The 19,903-nt window shown below is 41.7% G+C and overlaps 1 protein-coding gene across 1 annotated transcript; it reads left to right on the top strand.

Annotated features, from left to right (window-relative positions):
• Positions 1–304: 304 nt before the first annotated feature.
• On the top strand, positions 305–19,870 carry stat4 (signal transducer and activator of transcription 4). Its single transcript, XM_084478725.1, has 23 exons — positions 305–628; positions 2,680–2,815; positions 4,609–4,707; positions 6,201–6,293; positions 6,677–6,755; positions 7,006–7,085; positions 7,751–7,902; positions 8,310–8,468; positions 8,895–8,987; positions 9,618–9,677; positions 10,214–10,234; positions 10,481–10,574; positions 11,340–11,384; positions 11,670–11,753; positions 12,129–12,227; positions 12,428–12,563; positions 14,490–14,542; positions 14,846–14,940; positions 15,280–15,416; positions 16,071–16,262; positions 17,826–17,871; positions 18,431–18,530; positions 19,192–19,870. The coding sequence occupies exons 1-23, from the start codon at positions 501–503 to the stop codon at positions 19,213–19,215; spliced, it is 2,205 nt and encodes a 734-aa protein (XP_084334851.1). The 5' UTR covers positions 305–500; the 3' UTR covers positions 19,216–19,870.
• Positions 19,871–19,903: the final 33 nt, after the last annotated feature.

Genomic DNA, 19,903 nt, shown 5'->3' with positions numbered 1-19,903 from the left:
TATCTCAAAAGGAGGGGTTCGTTCGCAGGATTTCTTCCTTGCTAATTAAAGGAGTTTTTTCTTGCTCATATGGGGGGGAGGGGGAGGGGGGGGGGGGAGGGGGGGGGGGGGACCCGGAGACTGTCACTCACTGTGATAAAGGGCTACACGAATATAATTGAAACTGAAAATTGAAAAGGTACACGCCGTAACCTTGTCCCTCCGCTCAGAGAAGGCGTGTTTACATGATCGTCGGACAGCCTTCTAAATAAACCTGTCACTCGGAAGTCGAGCGCATTAAAAACGAAAGTCAGGAGGACTCATAGGGCACATGGGTTTGGTATAGCGAGAATAGTTAGTCCTAGGCGCCGACAACAATAGCCCATTTGACATACATCCAATTTAGATCACACCTGGATTTCCTCATTTTTGGTGTTCCTTCGTGCGCTCTAAAGAGAAAGTATATTTTTTCATTTTATTCAATTTGGTTAACTGCGTGTGTTGGACGGTCCGGTGAAGCGATGAGTCAATGGAAACAGATCCAGCAGCTCGAGGTCGGTCTGCTGGAGCACGTGGACTACCTGTACAATGACAACTTCCCCATGGACGTCCGCCAGGGTCTGGCGGACTGGATCGAGGGTCAGGATTGGTGAGTAGGCTACCTGTCCTCTCCCATCCTTATTTTCTCCGCTTTCGTTCCTTATATAGAGGTTTATTTTCCTCGCTTTCTCTCATATCTTCCTGGCCTTGGTGCTCCTTTGGTCTCCACTCCTGTTGTCTTTTATTTTAGATTCTAGTCTTTGTCGCTTTTGGTTTCAATAGGCCCTGATTATGTGGCTTTTCTTGTTAGAAGGACTAGCACCCCTAATTACCCCTCTCTTTCACATCCTCTTATTTCCCCTCCCCTCCCCTCCCCTCTTCTCTCCTCCCCCCTCCTCCTCTTTCCTTATCCTCTCCCCCTTTGTTTCCTCCTCTCTCTTCTTCGCATCTTTCCCTCATATCATGTATTATAATGTAGTATAAGACATATTATAAAATACCATATTATGTATTGTATATTATAATGCATATTATAATATACTTCTTCATCATGTATAATAATATAGTATATGATATATTTTAAGATACTATATCATGTTTGATAATATCATATATAATGTATTATAATATAGTATAAGATACTATATAATGATATTATACACTATATCATGTATGATAATATAGTATACGATATTATATCATGATATTATACACTATCATAATATAATATAATATAATATTTCATGTATTATCCCACAAGGTTCGATCTTAGGACCCTCTCTATTCAACATCTACATGCTCCCACTAGGGCAAATCATACAAAATAACAATATTGACCATCACTGCTATGCTGATGACACACAAATCTATGTATCTCTATCACCAAATGACTATCAGCCCATAGATCTGTTGTGCCAGTGCATTGAGCAAGTCAAAGACTGGATGTGCCAAAATTTCCTTCAACTAAATGGACAAAACCGAGATAATTGTATTTGGTGCTAAAACCGAAAGGCTTAAAGTTACCCAACACCTTCACTCTCTGTCCCTGAAAACCTCAATCAAAGCCAGAAATCGAGGGGTTATCATATAGTTATACTTATGATATAACTTATGATAACTTATCATGGATTCAGATTTACATTTCGAACCAATCATCAAATCAGTTACAAAATCTGCGTATTATCACCTTAAAAACGTAGCAAGACTTACAGGGCTCATGTCTACCGAAGACTTACAAACACTTGTACATGCCTTTATCACTAGCAAGCTTGATTACTGCAATGGTCTCCTTACAGGTCTCCAAAAAAAAAAACTCTAAGGCAACTACAGCTTGTTCAGAATGCTGCTGCTAGAGTTCTAACAAAGACCAAAAAATTTGAACATATTACACCAATTCTCCCTGTATGTCAGAGAATTCATTTTAAAATCATGTTGCTAACCTATAAATCCCTACATGGTTTAGGGCCAAAATATTTAACTGATATGCTTCCACTACATAAGCCTTCTAGGCCACTAAGATCCTCTGAGACCAATCTGTTAATTATCCCCAGAGTCAACACGAAACATGGGGAAGCAGGATTTAGTTACTATGCAACAAATAGCTGGAATAAACTCCCTGAGGATTTAAGACTTGCCCCAACTCTGACAGCTTTTAAAACAAGACTGAAGACTTTTATGTTTGCTTTAGCTTTCTGCTAAATCTTAAATCTACAATGCTTCCATTTTTTATTTTATTAGTAACTTTGCCTTTATTTTCTCACTTTCTAAAATGCATTTTTTTAACTCTGCCTTTCTAAAATGTTTTTTTTTAGACTTTGCCTTTATTTTCTATCTATTTTACTTTTTACTTATCTATTATTTTCTTTTATTGTATGACAATGTTTATATGTGAAGCACTTTGAGTCTGCCTTGTGTATGAAAAGTGCTATATAAATAAAGTTGCCTTGCCTTGCCTTATAATATATAAGATACTATATCATGATATTATACACTATATCATGTATGATAATATAATATATCATGTATTATAATATATAATATACTATATCATGATATTATACACTATCATGTATGATAATATAATATATCATGTATTATAATATAGTATACAATGCTACATCATGATATACACTATAATGTATTGTAATGGGATGTTTTCAGGGAGACAGCAGAGCGGAATGAGTCCATGGCAGCGATGCTGTTCACCAACCTGCTGGGACAGCTGGAGAGAAGCTGTGCCCAGGAGCCCAACTTCCTGCAGAGACACAACCTGAAGATCATCCACCAACAGCTACAGGTACCTGCTCCACTACTGTACACTAGGACACATTACAGGAGAGTACAGAGACACACGCTGAAGATCATCCACCAACAGCTACAGGTACCTGCTCCACTACTGTACACTAGAGTAAAGTAGAGATAGACACACACGCACGCACACACACACACACACACACACACACACACACACACACACACACACACACACACACACACACACACACACACACACACGCACACACAGTATACCAACAAACATGTCTCTGTCAATGTGGTTGTTATGGAAACTTTATGAGTTTGTGTCACCTGAAACAGGAACAGGAAACACAGGGTGGAAGTGTTACTTTAGGCTCCATACATAGGAGCGAGCCAGAGAGAGAGAGAGAGAGAGAGAGCCAGAGAGCCAGAGAGAGAGAGAGAGAGAGAGAGAGAGAGAGAGAGAGAGAGAGAGAGAGAGAGGTGGGGGGGGGGACAAGGGCTGCCGCTGCACAACACAACGGTGAGGTTGAGACCACTGCTTCCTGTTGTCAGCGTTGAGCGCACTCACACACCTCTGTTTGGGTATTTTGTGCAAAAATGTATTTTGAAAAGTCCTTAAGTCCCGTCCTTAAGATATCAAACACATAACATAACCAAACTTAAAGGGGACATATTATACCATCAGGTGTGAGTGTGATTCGCCGTTACAAGCCGTTTGGAAAATGTGCAGCTTCTGACATCACAGGTGGGCGTGTACACCTAGATATGTGCCGGATAGATCAGTCTACCTGCCTACCAAGTGGACTGTAGAAAACGTTGCTCATCTATCTGTCATACATCTAGGTGGACACTCCCAGCTGCACATTTTCAAAACGGCTTGTAATGGCTAATCACCCTCTGGTGGTATAATATGTCACCTTTAAAACAAATTGAACTGACTTTTTTCTTCTATATTTATGGATGATTCAATATTGGCGTTTTAGACACATAAATTAACTATCAGCGTCCGAATGACTTCCTGGCAGTGTTGAAAAGCCCCTAATCTCTACCTGCTGCTTAATGACTTAATGACTTGCTTTGGATACCAGTGTCTGCAAGATGACTAAATAGTGTCATATGTTCTATAAAACTACCTCTTTGTCAAGTCAGACGTGGAGGGTGACTCAACTAGGGTCACTCCAGATGACATTTATTGGTGTGTGTGTGTGTGTGTGTGGGGCGAGAAGAGGAGGGTGATTCCAGGAAACAGCAGGAGTGGAAGAGATATATATAGAATGTCCCATTATGGCCTCAGGTTAGACAATACTTCCTTGCCAGGGACGGCCCCAACGGCAGCCCAGGTATTCTAGCCGTTACAAACCTGTTAGACTGAATGGTTTGTGTGTGTGTGTGTGTGTGATTTTTGTGTTGTGTGTGTGTGTGCGTGGGTGTTTTTTTTTCTTTGTCTGTCATCATGTGTATGTATGTTGTTGTTTTTTTGTATGTATTTGCCTCATGTGCAGATGTGTGTGGATGTGTTAATAGGTGTAGTGTTTCACGTATGCGTTGACCTGCATGTTGTGTTTATGTGTGTTTGTGTATCCATGTGGCCTGCTCAAGGCATCCCACATGGCTTCCTGTTCCTCTTTGAGGACAACTCACACACACACACACACACACACACACACACACACACACACACACACACACACACACACAACTGACGCGCAACTGATGGATCTCCATTACTCTGTTTTGTATTACTGTTCAGCCTGCGTGACCAAAACACATATTTTTTATTTCTCTTCTGTGTGTGTGTGTGTGTGTGTGTGTGTGTGTGTGTGTGTGCAGATGAAGTACAATACCAACCCGGGGCTGATCGCCCGTGTGATCTCCACCTGCCTGCGGGAGGAGCGTCGCATCTTGTCAACCGCATGCATGCAGCAACAGGTCATCAGCCATCTCTGAGTCACCTCTCTCTCCCTACCAAACCCGCCTTTCCTTCTTCTCAGCAACGTTCCTGAAAGCGAGCCAGTGGCTCACTTCATGAGCTTCATAACAGAGTAACAATGCTAGTGTTAGTGTCCGTCATGCCCAAGGAGTGACCAAAAGTGATGTTTAGAATTCAAGATGGCCCCTGAGTGTACATATACGTATATAGGTAATATTTTCCTCACCTTGCAGACACACACCGTGGCACAGAAATAGGCATTTTGAACGTCACCTCTTTCACAAATCTTCAAGATTCATCAAGATTTAAAACGTTGTGTGTATTGACAATTAGGGATGCACCGAAATTTCGGCCGCCGAAAACACTTTTATCACCGAAACAACACGGCCGAAACAGGAAATTGTGATGACGCAAACAAAAACCGCGGCCAGCACACGCTTGTCTGGATAAGCGCCTCTGCGCCTACATGTCTGTGGTGTGGGCATATTTCCATATATCTGAAAAAGACTAAATGTAGTCATCTAGAGAACCAGCTACAACCTTGTTTTCATCCAAACGAGCCGTCTTTAGCGGCGGCTCGCTATGAGACAGCTTCTATGAGCTGTCGGCTGTCAGCTGCGAGTTTAGGGACCGTCCGCAAAGTGCCGACAGCTTCTATGAGCTGTCGGCTATCATCCGCGAGCTTAGGGACCGTCTGCAAAGTGCAAAACGGAAAACGGTGTTGTTGTTTTTTCAGTGCTAAATAAATATTTTTATACTTTTGATAATTATAATTATTCTTTGAATTGCAATGCCTTGATTTTAGTGAGGTTAGTACACTGTCATAGCTATAAATGCAATGGTAGGCCTACTAATAATTGGCATAATAATTTATTTCGGTGTTTCGGTTTTCGGCCTTGGTTTCCTCATTTTCGGTTTTCGGTTTCGGCCAAGAATTTTCATTTCGGTGCATCCCTATTGACAATGTATTGTATGTAATTTCTGCCACTAAGGTTTTGCTCAATCAAAACAATAACAAAATAAGTAGTTTGATGATGTGAAATTGCTAGGCAACATGGGATCATGGGAGTTTTCAAGACCATTGCAGGCAAAGATCTATGAGTATGTGATGATGAATACAGAATGACCCGCCCTAGTTAAGTCTTTGTGTGGGAAACAAAGCAGTAGCTTGGTGGCTAGAATTAGTAACTTGTTAAAGTAGAACAATGTAGTAAGATAGATCGCAAATATACTATCAATACATATATACATTAGGACTCCCCTGGATTACGGTTTTTCGTGTTTCCCCAGATGTTGGGGGTGAAGGGCATATGCACCACATACATTTGCACATACAACAAATTGTCAGTTGCTAATCACCACAAACTAAAAACAAAAATAGAATCTCCTGATAGATTTTGTACTGAAGACAAGAAACATGTATGTGAAGCTGTCTACCCAAGCCTTTTCGAGGGAACGGGAGGAGCGAAGGTGACAGATTGTTATTGAACAGGGGCCCTTGGAGAACTCCATGCCCAACTCTGTGACTCTGGAGAAGCAGAGAACCATGGACAACCGGGTCGCCATCATCAGGAACAGTGTCCAGGTACCAGCAAACCACTCTTTATACAGTCAACAGAATGACCCCAGATTAATGGATGGGATTCACAAAACTTCCATGCTGAATTTGAAAGAATGTGTATGTAATATGATGATAATAATAACAATAAAAATGATACATAAATGCATACAAAATAATATATATATCCTATCTAATTAATATTTATAGTAATGTTTAATTATATAAATAATACATCTGCCATTTGGTGGACACTATCAACAAAATCGTTTTCCAAGAACGCGATTGCCTGCATACATAGCATGGGTGGCCCCAGTGGGAATCGAGCCCTGGTAGTGTTAATGCCTTGCTCTACCGGTTGAGGCCTACAGTATGTATCTGTATGTATCTTCTCATCTGAACTAAACCAGCTGATGGACCAGGCCGTGAAGTACATCGAAGACATGCAGGATGAGTTCGATCTGCGCTACAAAACCTTACAGTCTCGAGGTACAAAGACACGCACATGCACACGCACACACACACACACACACACACACACACACACACACACACACTAATTTTTACATTGACGTGAATGGGAGGATCTAGTAAAATGAAAAAAAAAAAGTTGGATGATGTTTGATAATCAATGTGAATGTGCGGAATGGTGTGTGTGTGTGTGTGTGTGTGTGTGCATACATGGTGTGTGTGTATATACATGTGCATGTGCATGTGCATGCACTCACATGATTTGTAGATCCAGCGGAGAAGACGACGATGAAAGAGGAAGTGACCAGACTACAGGAAATGCTAAACAGACTGGACTTCAAAAGGAAGGTGTGTGTGATACACGCATATCAAAGTGTTTATGAGATTTGTGTGTTGTGCATATTTCAAGGTGTATGTATGTTGTGTGTGTGTGTTGTGCATGTATAACGGTGTATATAGGATGTGTGTGTTGTGCACGTATCAATGTCTACATGAGATGTGTGTGTTGTGCACACATCAAGGTCTACATGAGATGTGTGTGTTGTGCATGTATCAAGTCTACATGAGATGTGTGTGTTGTGCACACATCAAGGTCTACATGAGATGTGTGTGTTGTGCACGTATCAAGGTCTACATGAGATATGTGTGTTGTGCACGTATCAAGGTGTATATAGGATGTGTGTTGTGCATGTATCAATGTCTACATGAGATGTGTGTGCATTTATCAACTTGTATCTAAAATGTGCATGTTGTGCACGTATCAAGGTGTACAAAACTAACCTAAAACACTGGTGTCGATTTACGACCACACATCATTGTGTTTAATCGATGTTTGAACCTATAGACTGTTTGATGGTGTTATATTTTCTTAACCCACCTCATCTCATCTCATCTCAATAAATAATATCTTATTTTATCTCAATCTTTAAGACATATTAAGACGTTCTAAGATGTGTTCCATGTTTCTCTGCTGATCTGTAATGTATGTCAACACACCGTGATGGTGTTGCTAGGAGATCCTGTCCAAGATGAGTGATGTCATCAAGGAAATAGACTCCATGGTGACATGTCAGCTCCACCCAGAGCTGCTGGAGTGGAGACGCAGACAGCAGGTCTCCATCATCGGGGGTCCCCTCCTCACCGGCCTCGACCTGTTACAGAATTGGTACTGAGCCCCACACACACAGGACCTCTGGGGCTCTCCCTCCAACCGTCCATTCATTCATCTATTATTCCTTCCATCATCCATTCATCTAAATCGATCTGTCGTTCATTCATCCATCCGACTATCAACCCATTCACCCGTCCAGCCATCCATCCGTCCATCTTGTAACCATCTATCCGTCCATCGACTAATCATCCACACGTCGTCCCTTTCAACTATATGTCTCATTGTACGTCAAATCCTCCATTGATTCATTTGGACTTCTCCCCTTTCTGTTTTGACCTCATCTCTCACTTCATGATATCTATTCTCCTCATTCTGTACTATCTAACCCTCTATCTGTCCTTCACCTCCTCTGCCTCCTCTTCTGTCCCTCTCCCCCTCCCTCTCCTGTTCCCCCTCCTCAGGTTCACTGGGACCGCCCACAGTCTGTTCCAGATAAAACGTCAGCTGGACAAGCTTGGGGAGCTGGTAGTCAAGGTAACATACGAGGGTGACCCCATCCCACTACAGACGCCCCACATGGCTGAGACGGTCAAGTGCCTTGTCTACCTCGTCATCAAGAGGTAAGAACGAGTCAAGTGGCCAATCACAGTGCAATGAAAATTTAAAAAATATCAGGTACAATATTGACAATCACAATGCAAGTGCTTTGCGTTATGAGGAATACCACTGTAAGGCAGGAATATAATTATGAAACAGAGGACAGAGGGGGTTCCGAAAGAGCAATCAATTCATAATCAATTATCAAATATTCCAATTTATAATCTAAAGATGGGTTAAATTCATGGTTTAAATGTGTAAAAGATTAAAACAAGAAATAGTGAAAGTATTAAAAAGATAAAAACTAATTAAATAATGCAAATACACAAATAAATGAAAAAAAAAATAAAAGTATCAAAAAGAGTTTGTGTGTGTGTGGGTGTGTATGCCTCTGTGTGTATGTGTGTGTGGGTGTATGCCTGTGTGTGGGTGTGTGTGTGTATTTACAGCTCATTTGTGGTTGAGATGCAGCCGTGCATGCCCACACACCCTCAGCGTTCCCTAATCATCAAGACCGGTGTGCAGTTCACCACCAAAGTCAGGTACGGCCATCACCATTGTCATGGCAACCTGTGCGTCTGTTGTAGCTACCTGTTGCTTCCCTCCCTATGGTCACTGCACTGGCTCATTGCAAACCTTGTTTGAAATACTGCTGTTTATTGACAACATTTGATGTTAATCCATTTACATTTCAATCTTGTTCTATTATTTTTGTGTTATATAGTTTAACTCATTTTCAAGATGCCATGCAAAGAGTGTTTTTTTTGGAGCTAAAAAAACCTCTTTATTTTTGAAGTTTGTCACGCAGGGGACTATATCCATTACTATATTAACATATCTATATTAACACATTTAGTTAGAGAGGAACCAACTAGGTTGATTTAGCCCTGGGTGGATGCATTCGGTAGATACTCATTTTCAAATGACTGAGCAAAAGCAAATATGAAAGTGAAAAATAAGCCTGTTCCAGAAAGTCCCTTTGAGATGAAAATATACATTTTTTGAATACAGAATACAGCAATACAGTTTAAAACAACCCAAAAAACATTGAAAGTATATAAAACAAAACATATAGTAGGAAGTCACATAATCATAGCAGGTCTAGCAAGGAAATAGATAATGGTGTGTCATTAAGTTGTATTAAGTCACAGTTGTTTCTCGTATCTAACCAGACTCCTGGTTAAACTTCCTGAAGTGGACTACCAGTTAAAAGTGAAAACAACTTTTGACAAGTGAGTAACACATTATTTTTGTTCTCGATAATAAGTTGTATCTCGATAATTCATTCATATTTATCGTGGTGAAGACAACAACTCCAATGATTACATGTAATACCTTTAAACTTGTATTCATTCTGTTTTACTTTTTGTCTGTATGTGTGCTTGTATGTTTATGTGTATGTGTGTGTTTGTTACGTGTGTGTGTATGTGTTATGTGTATGTGAATGTGTGTGTATGTGTATGTGTTATGTGTGTGTAAATGTGTGTGTATGTGTTATGTGTGTGTGTGTGTGTGTGTGTGTGTTTTTATGTGTATATGTGTTATGTGTGTGTGTGTGTGTGTGTGTGTGTGTGTGTGTGTGTGTGTGTGTGTGTGTGTGTGTGTGTGTGTGTGTGTGTGTGTGTGTGTGTGAATGTGTGTGTGTGTGTGTGTGTGTGTGTATTGTGTATGTGTGATTGTTTGATGTGTATGTGTCTGTGTGTGTGTATGCATATGTGTGTATGTGTATGTGTGTGTGTTTGTGTGGTTGTGTTGCACGTGTGTCTAGGGACCTACCGCCCGGCAGACTGTAAGTAGAACCATCTGGAACACAGGAAGTTCAAGTTCAAGATGATAGACACCACACCAAACCTCTGTTTAAGTCTACATACTTTTATTAAGAACTATTTATTATAAGCATTCTTGTTATTTGCATTCGGAAATTATGAAAATGTCTTGGGTTTTGTGACATTTTGAAATGTAAATAATTAATAAAACGACAATATATATTACTTAATATGTAATAAGTATATTAACACTTTTTCAAATTGCTCAGAAACCGTCAGTTTTTCATCCTGACCAACAACACCAAGGCCATGGATGTGGAGGACTCAGCCAATGGCTGCCTCTCCGTGGAGTTCAGACACCTGGTATAACAAACACACACACACACACACACACACACACAAACAAATGAAAAATTGAATTTGAAAAGTTGAAATGTATAAGATCGAGCCCTTCTCAGTAAGTGGCAAGAGACTTTCAGAATTCCAAGAACCTTATTAAAGTGTTCTGTCGACCCTTAACTGGCTAGGCAACTTCTTGACGCAAGCCAGCGTAGCGCACGTTCTTGCAAATATAGAGAGAGGTATGGGCTGGCCCTCATTTGTTATTCATACAGTCAGTTATTGGATGTGATTGGATGTCAACATTGTTGAAATCACTATTGTTCAGCATCGACTACAGATATGTCCAGGTAATTTTAGGCTACTCGCTGAAATGTTGAAATCGTACACATTGCTACTTAGAAGTATATTACATAAACAACATAACGAACCCATTGGCAGAGCCATTGTGGGTGTAGCCCTGCTACGGCACATCGGAAAACTTCAGACCACGTGTTGTAGATGTGTCAGACGTGTCATGTCTTTGGGGGAGAATGGAGTCCAGCAACAGGCAGCCCAAACAAGCAAACTCCACAAGCAGGGTGGACCTGAGTAGAAATCTTCTTCTTGGCCTGAAGGGACACAGTGCCCTCTGCTGGACCACTTACAGTTATAGTTCCCAGTGATAACCGCAGGGAACAGAAACGGGTGGAAGCTGTTGAACCTTTAGTCTTCTGCTTTGCAACTTCAAATACTACTATTTGTGTCTATTTATGTCTGAGATTGGATATTAACCTGCGTGTATTTCAGCAGCTTAAAGAGAAAAAATATATCAACGGTGCAAAGGGGAATGAGGTAAGAGCAATAGTTAAAAATAACTACTTTAAACTAATAACTCCTTCAGAGCGTTGAATTATAAATTACTGTCAACATTAAGCTATTTAATCATTTATCGTTGCAAAATCAAGAATTGTTAAACAAAGTTGGTTGCAGATGTCTGGTCAACAGAATCTTTGACGTAACAACATAAGAATGCTGTGGACATTGACATGTGTGCATGCGTGCATGTGTGTGTGTGTGTGTGTGTGTGTGTGTGTGTGTGTGTGTGTGTGTGCGTGCGTGCGTGTGTGCGTGTTCCAGGGCCTCCTCAGTGTGACAGAGGAATTCCACTCTCTGAGTTTCGAAGCTCACTTCATGGTTCTGGGCCTCGCTATCGACCTGGAGGTCTGAACTTTTCTTTCAATCATTCAACTCTACTTATATTGAGCTTTTCTTGCACCAAAGGAGCTGGGCAGCACCACAAGAAGTTTAAAATCTGAGAATCACAGATATACATTTGAGAGGTCAATTTAAACACACATTTAAATAAAGACATTTGTACACACTACTGGAAAGAAGAAAGCTTAACTAAAAAGGCAAGGATTTTGTTCAAAAATAATGACAATTGTGATAAACTCAGCTCCTCAGGGTAGGCACTCAACCCTGCCTGGTAGTCAGTCTTTATAATTGTATTACATTTTTACATTTTAGTGAAAGAATAAGACAGAAATGTTCTCTGAGTAAACCAGGGGTTTACTTACCCTGGTTTGTGTTCCCTAGACCACTTCGCTGCCGCTAGTGGTCATCTCCAACGTCAGCCAGCTTCCAGCCGGCTGGGCCTCGGTCATGTGGTACAACCTTCTGACGGACGAGCCCAGGGTGAGATGACCCCCCCACCCTTTTTTGCCCAAACATACATCACCACCATCACTCCCTGTCACTCTCTATCCCTTCCATCCACAGAGGGGAAAAATCGATAGACCAACAATTTCCCTCTGGATTAATAAAGTACTCTGATTCATCATATTTGTGAAAACTAAATTGTTAAAACCAAACTGTTGATGATTTGCCGTTGGCAGAACCTAGGTTTCTTTGGTAACCCTCCCCGGGCCGGCTGGAACCAGCTGTCTGAGGTGCTGAGCTGGCAGTTCTCCAGCTTTGCAGGCAGAGGGCTCAACGCTGACCAGCTCCTCATGCTGGGGGAGAAACTCCTTGGTACCCCACTACACGTATACACTTAAAACTCCTTGGTACCCCACTACACGTATACACTTAAAACTCCTTGGTACCCCACTACACGTATACACTTAAAACCCCTCTATACCCCACTACACTCAAAACTCCTCTATACCCCACTACACTTAAAACTCCTCTATACCCCACTACACTTAAACCTCCTCTATACCCCACTACACTTAAAACTCCTCTATACCCCACTACACTTATAACCTTCAAAGATCCCATGGCATGCTACTGTATGAATGCTTATATGCTACTGTATGAATGCTTTATATAGCTTTATATAGCTGTTAGTGGGCCCCTAATACAGTTCTTGAAGACGTTCAAGAAATTCAGCCTTGGTGCAGAATTACAGCCACTACGAGCCAGTCCCACAATGAGTTTTCCACAAACGTGCTGTTTTTAGAGGCGGGTCAAGGTGGAGGGCGGGGGTGTGGCCCTGAGCAGCTTGCGGCCACGGTACCATGCGCTAGTGTTCACAGTGGATGTATCGCAATGGCGAGGCGCACACAGCTTTTGGCCGTGTTCTGTAAATATGGCGGTGGTGCCTCGGCAGCGGGCAGCGGGCAGCGGGGCTCCGGCGGGAGACAATCGTGGGCAACGATTACCTTATGTCACAGTTCATGTAGTTCAGGGAGTCAAAGCCAAAGTTCCTTTCCCCCAATTCCTTCTCAACCATGGCCGAGATAACCCCCACTACGAGTCTCGTCGTGGAAATACCAGAGACGTCAGAGAACCCGACGCAGTTTAGTCTTTTCACCAAATGCAAGCTTTACGCAAGCTTGCCTTATTGTGTTGCGCCATAACACCAACAGCGGAACAGTTATCCAAATAACAAAGAAGAGTACAACAACACTTGCGTTACAGTGTGTGTATTCACACACACACACACACACACACACACGTGACGCTCGCAGGGTCGTAGCTCATTGTCTCATTGGCTGGCCAAATTCTCTGGGCGGGCAAAGCAGAGAAAGGGGAGGTAACATTTCCCCGTACGACGACATACGGGGAAAATGCCAAATCCGCGCGTATGAGCTTTGTTTTTTCAAAGGCGGAGCAGGATACCTAGTGCTCGTTTTACACCCAACTCCATTTCCAGGCACTGGGGGACCATAGGCAGGCTAGGGGAACTCTTATTAATGTTAGAAAACCTCATAATGTGAAATTTTCATGCCATGGGACCTTTAAAACTCCTCTATACCCCACTACACTTAAAACTCCTCTATACCCCACTACACTTAAAACTCCTCTATACCCCACTACACTTAAAACTCCTCTATACCCCACTACACTTAAAACTCCTCGGTACCCCACTACACTTAAAACTCCTCGGTACCCCACTACACTTAAAACTCCTCTATACCCCACTACACTTAAAACTCCTCGGTACCCCACTACACTTAAAACTCCTCGGTACCCCACTACACTTAAAACTCCTCGGTACCCCACTACACTTAAAACTCCTCGGTACCCCACTACACTTAAAACTCCTCGGTACCCCACTACACTTATAGACTTAAAAGGTGAGTCACTGCTCACGTGGCCGGAAGCTAGTTGCCGGCCAGCTGTGGTTTTTTTTCCACTTATGTGTCTTGACTCCTGCCTAGACAGAGAGCCGGTTCTAAGATATCAGTGGGGTTGTGACATAATACTTAGACTTATAGCTCCTGGATACACTACACTTAAAAGCATGCAAACGTGAAAACATACTGTTTTGTCCAAATGACGTAGTGTGCGTGCCGGTAGGGAGTTAAACAGAGGAGATAATCCAATCATTTCATTCGGGTTGAATGAAATGATTACAGGTCCCACAGCCACAGAAACCATATTTGTTCCTTTTTTTTTGTCCGAGCATTAGTAAAGAGATTTCAACCTTAACTGCTGTTCACCTCCTCCCAGGTCCGGGCAACTCCTCCAGTGACATCCAGGTGTCTTGGTCTAAGTTCTCCAAGGTAAGGTTGAACCATTTAAAGGCTTGAATCCTAAAGGAGCCAACATACTGGTTGGACTTATGCCAAAATAGATGTAAAAAATGGAAACACAAAAGGAATGAACGTATGAAATAAGTAAAAAAAATGACACATAAAAATAAAAACTTAATTAGAACTATAACACTAACTCAGTCAGACAACTATAATATAAAGTAAAATATTTATTCGCCAGGGCAAAACATTTGTCTTTGGCAGTATGGCTTTGGTCAGGGAAAACTTCACGTCGTTAGATATATACGTATATGTGTCTGTGACTCATTCCAGGAGAATATCCCAGGAAACGCCTTCAGCTTCTGGATCTGGCTGGAGTCCATCTTGGAGCTCATAAGGAAACACTTACTGCCCATCTGGAACGACAAGTAATCCATTGACTCACTCATTCACTTGTCCATTCACGCCTCATTTCGCTCCTCTGTTTATCCGTTCATCCATGCATTCTTTAACAAAACCCTCCATCAGCCTCTTAAATTTATAGTAGTATAGATAGTAAAGTAAAGACACTACGAAGATGTATTAAAGACCAACAAAAGAGAACTAATGATATAGTTGTAATGTGAATCTGTAAATAGTTCTCAGTCCTCACATATAAGTTCATTTGATGAAATCGGGCGCTTCTTCAATCAAAATTGTCGTTGTCCAGTAAACTGTGTTTAAATGTAAGCACAAAGGTGAACGTCTCTTCCGATCTCTCTGTGCAGCTACATCATGGGCTTCGTGAGCAAGGAGAAGGAGCGAGCCTTGCTCAAGGCCAAGGAGGGGGGGACCTTCCTGCTGCGCTTCAGCGAGAGCCACCTGGGCGGGATCACCTTCACGTGGGTGGAGCAGGCCGACAACGGTGGGAAAACCCAATCATGTTGCTTGCTTTATTAGAGGTAGTGTAAGAGTCAGAGGGGTTGCTTAGAAAAGGATGCCGATAGAAAATGTATCTGTACCAGGGCTCAAAACATTACAAGTTTTTTTTCACCAGGAAGAAAAAAACAGACAAAATCATTATAACTGTTCAGGCACAGCGCCGTGGATTTAATTGACTTGAAAACGGTAATCTGAAGATGACGATATTCATTTGTTCTAATTCTGACCTTCTAAATGAGTGAGCTGGAAGTGACCACTGCTGTTTCACGCTGTGATGAAACATTACCGGGTAGACTATTATTAATTTTTTTCTTTAGTCTGATTGTATAAACCATTATATAGACACTAGGCAGTAGTGGGTACAGTAACGCTTTTCCAGTAAAACACAATTAATTATTATTGTAATTGACAATTCTGTAAATGTACTTCTACTCTTTACTCGGGTATATTATATCCTACCTGAGTATCCTACTTTTTACCGCGCTATTCTTGCCATTTATACCGTTGTTGCTGCTAGTCTGCTCTCAATGCGGGGATTGATTTAAAGTGGGGGAGATCACGAGGAGCCCCTCTACTGCATGTGTGGAGCTCAGGTTTTACCTGACCGCTTGTCACGCTGTGATGCTCCTCACCACAGGGGAGTCGAACTTCACCTCTGTGGAGCCGTACACCAAGAGCCGCCTGATAGCCCTGCCGTTCGCCGACATCCTCAGGAACTACAAGGTGATCTCGGAGGGGTTGGTGACGGAGAACCCCCTCAAATTCCTGTACCCCAACATCCCCAAAGACGAGGCCTTCAGCCGGTACTACAACAGCCCCCAGAGCAAAGGTAACGGCACGGTTCGGGCTTGTTTGGGTTTGTTTGGGTTTGTTTACACACATGTTTTCATTTGTTTGGTTTTTAATTTCCGAATAGGGTTTTCCCAAAGTAAAGGGGGAAAGATGTGTCATGTCAAATGATGTGTCATGGCTAGAGGGATACACTCCCAGCAGATAATTACTGGGTTTGATCCCCCCGTGTCTTCAGCTTAACCTGTAGGCATCTTAGAGCAAGATGCCCTCCTAACCTGTATGTAAAAAAACACTTGACTCCTCAGCCCTCCCCTACTATCTTCCAACCCTGCCAAATCCCACATTCCCTCCAAAACATGACTCACTGAAAAACATTTGATTTCGCTACACTGCTGCAGAGTCAAAGCCAGTAACCTGATCCCTGTAGCCTTAAAGTCAGTGTCCACATGACAGAATGTGTTTTAAGGCACATAAAAAAAAGGTATATTGTTGCTTTAACGATATGCATCTAACATTCACTGGAAGTCAGATTGAATAAAGTGGTAAATGCTAGGGATGCACAATAACTTGTGCTCCTAAACTCAGTTCCTAAAGGCCGATACCGATATCAATAACCGATAACACACACATATACATATATATGATCATGACATTGTTGCTCAGACATCAGTAGAATCAACGGGGGGTTTAGGGGGGCAGGCTTGCAAGGGGCGGGATATGACGTAGGGTCCACAACGGCCCCTGTCACACAGCAACGGAGGCAGAGTGGACAGAACTCATCGCGATCATCTTAGATGTTGCTGCAGCGATGCATCATATATTCCGTTGCATCCACAACATCCGTATCGATCGATGAAAGATTGGAGCATTGGAGTCACAGACAAATAGAAGAAACAACGAATGAGAAAGGCGTCGCAAATGACTGTTACCGGAGGAAGAGCGTCTTTTTTTGCTTCATTTCACATCCAATAAACACTGGGACAAATGTAGTTGATCTGTGTTTAACTGAGAAAACAGGGAGGACGGGACCCTATAATGTTCAGCTAACTGTCAATAATAAGTGTTACGAGGTGTGTGTGTGTGTGTGTGTGTGTGTGTGTGTGTGTGTGTGTGTGTGTGTGTGTGTGTGTGTGTGTGTGTGTGTGTGTGTGTGTACGAGCGGTAGCGTGTGTCAGTTTGTGTCAGGAAGGGTGTTACCCCCGAGAGAACATTGACGTCTCCCCTGTGCTCTCGACTACGGTCTGGGAGCTGAGAGCAGGAAAGGTGTAACATAATAATAATAAAAATAAACATTTTCTATATACGCGTGCAGCTGTGAACTCATGTATTGTAATTGATTGTATGATGTGTACTTTTAGGGTTACGATAAGACCTTTAATTTAGCGTTAGTGGGAGCGGGGCACTGAAATTATATAGGCTATGTTATCGGGGCTATTCGTCATGATATCGGACTTATCGAAATGACGTAATTTCTGTTATCGGCCCGATAATTATCGTGCACCCCTAGTAAATGCACATATATTATTGTTCCTTATTTGCAGGAGCAAAATGTTTTTGGAATGTGTATTGCTTGTCAATGTTTTTTGGTTATTTATTCCAGTTCATCCATACCTGTCTGCCAATCTGATCCCGATCTCTGAGCTACCGTGAGTAGATCTCTATAAACATACTGTATATATACACATATATACATATATATATAAATATATACATTTATATAATGCTATAGTGTACTGGGTATGGACTTATGAAGGTTTTTATTATTCTGAGCCACACTCATCCCAGTGTTTCTAACAGGTCCCATCCAATCAAGTTAATGATATTAACTGCCTATTCGCTTTATTCCCTGGGCGGCCATCTTGAACTCAAAATTATTCCATGAGCTGACGAGAAACGTTTCTGACGGTGTCTCTGTAACAGCTAATGATACTGAGTAGGACATGCTGCAACATGATAACCATGAGAAAAACTAAAACTAATACACGTCGCTCAGAAACATTTCACGCTAAAGTTGTCGTCATTTCCCACAAAACCCGCAAGTTCGCACAGAGTGGGTTTATAGAATGAGGAGCGACACCGATAGACCTTCAATCCTCGGGAATCCTCTCCGTTGTTCATAATTCAAGATGGCCAGCGGGTTAACGACATAAGGTGAATAGTGTACACGCCCAGGTGAGCGTAAAGCTGCTTCTCCGTCCGTCCCAGGTCCAACGGGAGCGGACCGCTGACCCACTGCTCCTCCCCGGAGCCTCCCATGAGTCCAGGGGTGTTCCAAATGCTGCACCAGCAGCTGTGCTTCGACACAGTAAGAACCTCAAAACCCTAGATACTGAGCTATCGCTTCGGTCATATTACCAGACTTATATCGGTGGCAGGGAGGGTAGTCTAGTCTAGCGGTGGTTGTGGAGTTAGACTCCGAGCTGAAAGGTTCTGGGTTTAAAATGCATTCTCCACCTGTTTTTACCTGTAGGCATCCGAGAGCTAAGACGTCTCTAACTTGATGACTTCTTAGTGACAATATCAAGTGATCTGAAGTATCTGGATTCTAAATCCATGAGTCGAAATAGCCTTTGATAGTGCCGTGATTCATGTCATCTCTGGTTCAGCCCTTCCCACTTGTTTAGGATGAGAATAACACTATTTGCATTGCAATCTCACTTGTTTAAAATCGCGATTTGAAGAGATCAAAAAACGCAAAAAATATATGATAACTTTGCAAACATTCAGTCAATTTTTTGGTTAAAGATAAATAGGGGCTAAGTTAAGTACAAACTGACAATTCAAAATTAGATACATGTTCACATGTCCATAATTCAGGCTATTATGCACGTACACATGTTCATAATGTACTATGTATGCACACATACATAGACCATGCGATACAAATGTATCGCATGGCCTTGGCGTGTACAATGCTGTTTTCAGAACGCAACCTTAGCTGCTAATTTTCTCTCTTCCTTCTGTAGATGAGCCCGCCGTATTCAGAGTGAAGACCATCTAAAATCCTTCCTGTATAAAGTTTCAGCAGAACCTAGCAAAGACCTTGTAATGAACAGATTATGACCTAGCAACGACCAGATACCCACTTCCTATTCAATGTCCAGAGCCCAGAATTGTATTTTTGTATTAGAAATAACTACTTTTTACTATATTTTATTCTACTTATCTATACATTTCTTGCATAAATGACTACTGTTGCATGTATGTTTTTTTAATTTTTTTATTTAATTTTTGTAATTTTTGTTGTTTCAAATAAATAAAATAAAAACATACTTTTGGACTGTTTATGGTTAGGTGGTTATTTTTTCATGAATAGGCCTACAATATGCATATCAACGTTTGTTTGTTTGTTTGATACTCCAAATCAATAACGTTCTTAAAATGGCTTAATGTTTATTGTGTTGTTAATTGGAAATCAAATGTTTTTCGTCATATGCCACTGACTTGTTAAGGGTGTCCAAAAATACGGTACGTCGCGGCCACCTCACCTCACTACATCTAACAGCGGAGCGCAGAATCACGACATGACAGAAATTACTCATAACAGCTTGTGTGTGAAATTGATTTCACGATATTTTCAAATCCCACCAGAAAGTTCTTAAAATAAGCCTAAATTGAATCTACCCTACAAACGCTATTTACCCAACACGACTTATTTAATGGACTGTAAAAAAAATA

The sequence above is a fragment of the Micromesistius poutassou genome (assembly GCF_964030765.1).
Source record: "Micromesistius poutassou genome assembly, chromosome: 14".
Taxonomy (NCBI): domain Eukaryota; kingdom Metazoa; phylum Chordata; class Actinopteri; order Gadiformes; family Gadidae; genus Micromesistius; species Micromesistius poutassou.
This window is presented reverse-complemented; position numbering and strand designations above follow the sequence as displayed.